The 8,986-nt window shown below is 36.3% G+C and overlaps 2 protein-coding genes across 2 annotated transcripts; one reads left to right on the top strand and one right to left on the bottom strand.

The window, feature by feature from the left end:
* Window positions 1-4,101, top strand: LOC109721707 (cell division topological specificity factor homolog, chloroplastic). The gene is made up of 2 exons (XM_020249459.1): window positions 1-204; window positions 3,280-4,101. Exons 1-2 carry the CDS (start codon window positions 124-126, stop codon window positions 3,874-3,876), a joined length of 678 nt encoding a protein of 225 aa, XP_020105048.1. The 5' UTR covers window positions 1-123; the 3' UTR covers window positions 3,877-4,101.
* Window positions 4,791-6,137, bottom strand: LOC109721624 (probable glucan endo-1,3-beta-glucosidase BG4). The gene has a single exon (XM_020249328.1). The coding sequence runs from the start codon at window positions 6,107-6,109 to the stop codon at window positions 5,069-5,071; it is 1,041 nt and encodes a 346-aa protein (XP_020104917.1). The 5' UTR covers window positions 6,110-6,137; the 3' UTR covers window positions 4,791-5,068.

Genomic DNA, 8,986 nt, shown 5'->3' with positions numbered 1-8,986 from the left:
GACACATCTCGCCAAAGACAAAAGGAAAAATATTACAGGAAAAAAAAAAAAAAGAAGGAAAAAAAGAGATCGCTTCGTCGCTTCCGAGTTCCGACCACGAAGGATCGACGGAACCCTAGGAAAATGGCGGTGATTCACGGCGATCTGAAGCCTCTCGGAGCATTAGCCTCTCATTACTCGCTCAAGGCGCTTCCTCCGTCCATGGTGACACCCCATTTCTATCCTTTTTCTTCTTCTTCATCTTCGTTGACGTGCTAATTAGGGCATCTGGAGCAATCCTCTCAAAAAGGAGTATCCTGCGAAATTTTCATGGTCATTCATGGTAGAATTTGTAATTAATACGCATTTTTCTATCGCGAAGGGAGAAATTTGAGTGGGAATGTACCTAAAAAGCTACATTAATCGCTTAAATTTTCTTCTTTTCGATTTGTTCGATCATGTCTGGTTTCATCGTCAGTATATTTCTTTACTTGTTTGTAATAAAAGCTTTATTTAGGGAGTAAAAGAGAAAAAATTGCGGAAGCATTTTTGGAGACTCGGGGGGTGTTTGGATTGACAGTAATTGTCGTTCGGTTTAAAATCAAGTTTGGTGAGAGTAAAAAAATATTGATTTTGCCATTAACTAACATAACGCCGGAGAGATTCGTAGTCTATTCATAGGTTAGGTTTTGTTTTTTGTATTTTGTTTTTTGTTTTTTTTAACGAAAGATGACTTCTTACCATTTCAAAAGGAAATTTGTTTTCGAAAAACTAAGCCCAAGTCTAACCACCAAATCTTCTTTGCGTCTTCATGATGGATGGCGAAACTAACTATTTATGTTTCTACTCTTAATAAACTTGATTTATAGCCGAATCGCAACTTTTTAAATCCAAACACCCCTTCGACGAATGCAGAGAGTCGAGGGTAACAGAGGGATGAAGAGGCATTTGCGACTGGATTAGGCTATTTTGAGTTGTTCTCTCGAGCAGCTACTCATAATTCTCTTTGTTTGGTTACAGGCGTGTACATGTTAGTTATTGTTCCCACCATGAATCTTTGTCCGTGTATTCTTAATACTCTTGAAAAACCCCGACAATGTGAACCTTGTTGCCTCTTTCAAGAAATTTTACTGATTGTTAAGTTAATTGTACGCAAATGGACTGAATCCTTTTTCGTCTAGAGAAAGGACCACTGAGTTTTGCATTATTAATAGTAACTATCTTGCATTTATTCTGAAGCTTACTTTCTTTCCACCTGGACATGTGATTCTTAAGTAACTGACTGTTTTAGTATCGATGTTTGAACATGATAAATGTACATTACTCATGCGTATCTCTATAAATCTAAGAAGATGTAGTATTAGTTCTTGTATCGCTAGCCTTTAGAATCAAAAGTCAGTGTACCAATTATCACTATATGTATTACACTTTCAGCTGGGAAATCTTATAGTAGTCCTCTTTTATGCTGATTAAGCTCGAGATCTGTGTAAGCTTCTAGATCTAACTATTGCTCCTTTAACTATTCGGGCATTCATTTTGTCCTCAATTATGACTTCGGGACCCTTTTTAAGTAATGTTGCACATATTTTGGAGACAATTTGGTGGGAGTTGTATTATCTTACTGCTGACAAGTATTAGATTCCTTCTCTTTTATTTGTCATCAAATGCTTCTTTGTGAAACTTTAGACGCTGCTATTGTTGGCATCAATCTCATTTGCTATTCAACTCCTTTTTGGTCTCCGAGAATTAGTTAGATCTTGTTGACGCATAATAGGCAATATCCTACTACATCTTATTATGTTTCTGCTAAAACCAGCTTTTCTGTGCAGAAGTTTGTTTAGCTAATTCATATCGACCCCTATCGCAACATCAAGAAGAAATTGCAGTCTACTTGATCACAGTACTGTCCTTTTATCATACCTTGTAAAGCCAGAGATTCAAATGCTAAAAAAATTTTTGAAGCGAAATATACCATGCTATCTCAATTTCATTTCAGCCCAACCAGTAATATCTTTTGTGATAGATATTCTTCTATTGAGGTGTTATCATCATCCCCACCTCTTAGAAACAACAATTCCTATTTAACTGTAGCAAATGGATTTTCTTCACTTAATTTGAACTATGTGATAAATTTGTCATGACTAAACTAATTTTGAGAAACTTGTGGTTCATCCTTATGTTATAATTCAGAGCATATAGCTTAAATTTGCTTTTCTGTTCTGGAACTACACATGATTGTGTTGATACCAACATAAGAACACACATTTTCCGTACATCAGAATATGGAATCGTACATGCATCTATAAGTATAAGCAATCAGAACTACCTACTTCATAGTTCAAGCCATTGATCAGTCTGTTAGTCTATTAAGTAATCACTTCTTAGGTTTCCAACATTTACAGCAGCTTAATATGTCTCTGTGAAACATTTTATGATCTAGTAGTTACTAGATGAACCTAATCAGAGTCTTTATGAAGGAAAAAAGGTGTATGCTCAAGATAAAGAACCAGCTACATATTTTTTGTGGCATGAGCAGTAATCTTATTTAGTAATACAAAAATGTACTATTCTGACACAACTTGAGATCCTAATAAGTAGAATACCCCTAGTGTCAGTTGATTTCAAATTTATTTCTTCATCATATGTGCTTGGTGGGATCTGATTTCATTTCATATTGATCTTAAGTAGCACTTCTGGAAGAAGAGTAGCTATGCAAATCTACCATTGATAAAACCTGAAGTTACAAAGAGAAGTGCTGAAGTTTCCTTATGAAGCTTTATACTAGTCATGGAACCCGAATCTCAATCTTTCCCCTTTGATTGATGTATAGGGCGACAAGGGATTTGAACAAGACACAGTGATAGAGAATGAGAAAGAAGAGAGTAGAAATAAATAAACAGAGGGTCTCGTAATAAGCATCTGACTGGTCGCCGGCATAGGGCTGGTGTGGCTTTATGCAGCTGTTTGTCACTAACAAGTTATACAGTATATTTTTCTCCAAGAGAAAGAAACGTTGTTTATTATATCAGGTTATTCAGATTGGTTCCAAAAGCTTTGCCCAAAGCCCTTATTTACTTATTTGTTTGAAAAGGTGTGAAGTTTTCTGTATCTATGGGCAATTCCTTTCTTGATAATTCTCTGTCCTACTATTTTAGTGCTGCCATGAATTTTATGTTGAATTAATATTCGTACAGAGCTTTTTTGAAATCTTGTTCTTATATTCATCTAATTTTAGATGTTCATTCTTATCTTTCTTTTTTCCTCTTTTGCTTATTTATGCTTATATTTGCCACAACGCAGAAACAATTTGGTGGTTTTCATAATGGAGGTTCCAGTAATCAGAAGTATGCTCCAAAATGGCTTTCCCTTGAGCAACATGGTCATGCGCGCGGTTATAATTTGAAAATTGGAGTTTCGAGAAATGCCCTTTCTCCCTCTACTGTAAACCAAGAAGCTGAAGGATTCCTTCACAATGTAGTCAACATGAACTTCTTTGATCGCCTAAGCTTGGCCTGGAAAATATTATTCCCCACACCAGCAGTTAAAAGAAATTCCAATGCGCAAATCGCAAAGCAGAGGCTTAAGATGATCCTGTTCTCCGACAGGTGTGCGGTCAGTGATGAAGCAAAGAAAAAGATCGTGAAGAATATTGTTCAAGCCCTTTCTGAATTCGTCGAAATAGACTCACAGGATAAGGTTCAACTGAGTGTCTCGACAGATGCTGACCTCGGTACAGTGTATTCTGTTACAGTTCCTGTGCGGCGAGTGAAACCCGAATATCAAGAATCCGAAGAGAATTATATAGGGAAAATAACAGGGATCGAATATAAGGACACTGGGGAAACATCAGGTACCGTTGATGTCACATTCGATTTCTTCGTACCCAACGAGAAGTAGCTGTATGGTTGAGTATCTCTTTATTCGAGGAATCAAAGACCGCTTGTCGTATGCAGGGTTAGAAATAATGTTTATTTAACATTATTGTAGACTTTTAAAAGTGTATGAAATGAACCCTCTGGAAACAAACAAGTAGTGTATATATTAAGGGGTTTCGAAGATTGCTTTCAGTTTGTTGTGTTGCTGTGAATGATTAATGAACAAATGGAATTGCGAGTTCTGACATTCGGTGCTAAATTTTATCTTGGTCTATGCGTTGTGAACTTAGATAATTAGATAAATAATTTAAGAGAGAATCTACTTAATAATCTTGTATGTTGAGTCATGCCTGTTGAACTGTTGAATATGGATCATGCATTGGACTTCAGGCTTATAAAAAAAAAAAAATATGGAGTCTCCCTCGGTGAGGAAGAGCTTCTTAGGAGGGGGCCTGCACAGGCTTACTAAAGAAAACTTCAAATACCAGTCCTCTACCTTCTCATTTTAGTATTCCGTGGTTTAAAATATATTATTTTCGTATTCTATGGTTTTATTTTTCTCTTTTTGTTATCCCTCTACTAGTGTTTTTTTCGTTAAATCAGTAGCAAATTTAAAACTAAAAAATACTAAAGTGAATATTCGATAAACTATAAGTGGGATTTTCGAAGTATTTTGTGTATGATTTAACGAAAAACTAACGTATGGACTGACAAAAAGAAAAAAAAAATTACAGGGCACTAAATTGATATACTTTAAAATGAGAAAGTATGAAACTACACGGATGGTATTTGAAGTTTACCCAAAAAAAAAAAAAAAAAAAACTTATTTACCTCGAGCACCTTCTCTTTTATTAGTTATTTCCCATCATAAACATACTACTAACTACTGGACATAAAAGAACTGATTCTTTTTCCGAGACAAAAACTTACGCGCAGTCCCCAAACAGAGCTGGGTCAGCTCAGGTGTCCACTAAATTAACTTTTGTCCATTTATTTCTGGATACATTCCACTTGCATACATTACATAACAGATCTACACACCCATAATATATAATCTGGCAAATACTACTTCCAAAAATGTTCATAAATCTTTCCTCTCTGTATATCCAAAAAATTAAATTTTTTTTATTATCAATCGATGTAAGATTTATGTTTCATCTTTTTGAGTGCACAGGTAGTGGGCATGCTCATTTCATACCATAAAAAAGGAATGATCAGCAGCTGAAAGGAGAGGAATAGACCGGCTGCATGGACGGATAGTACAGCCCGAAGTTCTGCTCGACTCCGGCCGGCTTCCGGTCCTCGTCGAACAACGCGAAGGCGAGCACGCCGCCGAGCCCCTTGTTCGGGTTCTTCGGCGTCCGGTCGTCGTTCACCACGTGGCGGTACATGTTCGTCACGTACGTCTGCGCCAGCGCCGGCGTCGTGAACTCCCCATTCCCCGCCGACGGCCATCCGGTCTCCCCCACCACCAGCTGGACCCCCTCTCCGCCGATCTTCTCCATCGCCCACGCGAACCCGTCGTACATCGCGTCGAACAGGTTGTAGTACGTCAGGTTCCCGTCCACCACCACCGGCTCCCGCGCCTTGAACAACGCGTAGTCCCGCCGCACGTTCGCGGGGTCGGCCGCGTACGCGAAGTACGGGTACAGGTGCACGTACAGCATGCTGCGCGGCATCCCCGAGGACTTCAGGAAGCCGACTAACTCCGCCATCACGTTAATAGCTCCGTTGGTGAAAGCGGAGTGTGACGGCGGGTAGGTGTTGGTCAGTGTCGCTGATGAAATGGCGGTGGTGATTGTAATACTGAAGTTGGAGCTCCTGAACGCAGCATGAAGGTTGCGCATGGCGGGCACGACATAGCGGGCGAGGTCGCCGGGGACGACTTCGTTGCCGACGATGATCTCCGCGACGTTGAGGTTCTGGTAGGGGACGTAGAACTGGTCGACCCAGGACCGGGCTCGGTCGACGCCGCCGGCGATGGCGGCCAAGTCTTGGTTCTTGACGCCGTAGGAGACGAGGAGGTTGGAGCCCTGCAGCGCCGCCAGCACGTCGGGGTTGGGGTCGTAGAGCCGGAGCTTGAGGATGTTGCATTTCTGCATGAGGGATATGACTTTGCTTGGGGGCGGCAGGTTGTCGCCCAGAGTTCCATAACACACACCCACGTTGGAAGGAAGAGGAGCTGCGACGCCGTCGGTATTATAAAAATAACGAATACTACTTATACATACCAAAATATTATGTATATTTGACATCCACTTTATTCAATAATCATCATATTAATTTTTATTTAGAGTTAGGACTTATTTGGTTCGACGTCGGAATCGGTATTAAAATAGTTGTATCAAAATTTGTTTGGTTCCTAGGAAAAATTAGGAATGCAAACAGGACGGATCTGAAGGCGGGAATCCCGCCTCGCTCCCGCTCCGACTAGCAAAATTCCGTCCTGTCTTCCGAATTCGTGACGGGTTAAAAAATGCATCTCATAATCCGCCTCGCCTCGTAACCTGCCTCTTGTCGGCGTCCCGAATCCGGGACGCCAACTAATATTTTTTATAAAATTATAATATTATTATTATTTTATAAAATAATAAATTAATAATTGTTAATAATATTATATATATAATTTAACAATATCAATTATAAAAATCAAAAATATCAATCATAATTCAAAACAAAATTCAAAAATTTCAAATATATTTACTAACTTATTTATATTGTAATCTTTTTTATAAATATATTATTTTTTAGAAATATTTTTAAAAAATATAAATATTTTTTGGGCGGATTCGGGGCGGATCATGGCGGGGCGAATTTCTCCTGTTTTCTGTCCCAAATCCGTCTCGGATCGTAAAATTTATCCCTTTTTTACTCCGATTCCGTGTATTTTCTCTCATTTACTGCTCCGTCGAGGCGGATCGGGGCGGGAGCTTCTCCAACCCGGATCTGTTTGCATCCCTAGAAAAAATACAAAAAAAGAATTTTGGAAAAAAAAAGCTTTTTATTGAAAACTTCTTTTCTTTTCCTTTTTGTCCGTTTGGTTTTTTTAAAAATAGCTTTTTTGAAGATTTATTTCTAAATTCTATAAAAAAATATTTTGTTCTCTAAAGTCTAAACTTTTTTTTCAACAAATAAAAATACTAGTTTTTCATAAAATCTGAGTTTTTTTATAAAAAAAACTATTTTTAATGGATGAAAGACTGGAAAAAAGAAATCATAAAAGACTTTTTTTAGAAAATTCTGGTTTCATATTTTTTCTAAAAACCAAACAGCCCCAGTGTTTAGAGCAATTTGTACTTAGTACAAAAAATGAAATATAATGTTTTTGTGCTGGTTGAAGGTTAAAATAATCTTCAAATATTTGAATAGAACACTGCTGGTAAAGCAAATTAATTAATTAATTTTCTATTTGATGTAAAATGATCCGTATATACAGATTCAACATCTTACCAATAAGGGGTACACGATTGACAAGGACAATGAAAAGGAGAACAAAGTAATTCATCATCTGATCCCTCCTCATTTTCTTGAATTTGTACTTTATAAGCTCCAGTAATTCCTAAAGAAAAAAAAATATATATATTAGAATTGATGATGAACAATTATACACGTGCGAGAGCATGCATATAAATTTATACAACTTAATTTTAAACTAGCAAAAATATAATACGCATGCATGTTTATATGTATGCACGTACGTTTTGTATTGAAAAAAGTGACAAATTGCATGGTTTTACATAGAATAGTAATAAGATTGAAAAGAGGTTTCACCTGTAGCTTTTGCACGAAATATTTTACTCAATTTGTTTAGAGTACGTACGCAGAGCTAATAAAAAATAAATATGCACACAAGATTTGAGAAAACTATTCCCTTTCAACAATTAATCTTATCTCTCTTCATTCTAATACAAATGTCGTATTTGATGCACACACGCGCACACACACACACACACACACACACACACATATATATATATATATAAATACAAGTGAATTGATTACTTTCCACCATGTAAATGCATTAATTTGATGAAAATGAATCTTCTCAGATGCATCATTTCTACTTAATTCCATCCCTATACATCATGCTATAAAGAGAAAACTATTTATCCTATTTGTGGTTGAATAGAATAAATTAATCCTTGTAACATATCTACTCTCATCATCTTGTTATAGCAGGTTTTTTATCCATAATGTTTCATTTCTTTCTATCTTAATTTGACGCATTAGATGGAAGGAACCATCGATCACAGTTAATTACATTTTCTTACATATCAATTCAATGCACTAACCAAAACATAAATGAAATCCCATAATGATTTCTCTACACATGGTAAGCTTGTGGGCACATTTGCTAGGAACTTGATTTTTGTATCGATTGCGATGTTTGAACATATTAGATAAGTTTTTTTTTTTTTTCTTTTGTTTTTTTTTTGAGGATTAGGTATCACACTATCCGCTTCATTCATTGAAATAGTAAACTAACCTGCAGAGGTGAGGCAACACAGGCCTCCAAGAGGTAAAAAAAAAAAGAAGAAGATCTATCTAATGAAATATTAGATAAGTTTTATTGTGGAATTTAGCAAGCATGAATAAAGTTAGAGCAAAATTGTAGTATGCTGATGCTTCATTTGGATGCGACAAAAAAGAAGGAAAAAAATATTTCTTCTCTACAATGGGATCAAAGAAAGGAAAAAATAGAAAATAACTCTCTTCACTTTTGCAGAGACAAATATTGAACGTTATGAAAGATTTTTTTTTTTTTTTTTCCTCTCCGTTCTTTTCATTCCTTTTATTTTCTCTCAAATTTAATTTGATTCAAATGAGAGAAATTTATTTTCTCTTATAACTGTATTTTCTTTTCTTCATTTTCTTTTCTCTCCTTTTCTCTTCATACAAATGGAGTGTTAAAGAGAAAAAGAAAATTGAGTCTGAACACTCAATTTCAAAAATCAATATTAGAGTATTCGAATATCCATTGCATTCAAATTAAGTTACCACAAATTAACCAAATAAGAGGGAATCAGTTGAAAAAGTTTCTTAAATATAAAGTAAAAATGTACTCAACTTTATTATTATTATTATTTTGGTATACAAATGCTTTACTCCATAAGTAAAAGGACAGTGGTGGG

This window comes from Ananas comosus, linkage group 15, assembly GCF_001540865.1.
Source record: "Ananas comosus cultivar F153 linkage group 15, ASM154086v1, whole genome shotgun sequence".
Classification (NCBI taxonomy): domain Eukaryota; kingdom Viridiplantae; phylum Streptophyta; class Magnoliopsida; order Poales; family Bromeliaceae; genus Ananas; species Ananas comosus.
This window is presented reverse-complemented; position numbering and strand designations above follow the sequence as displayed.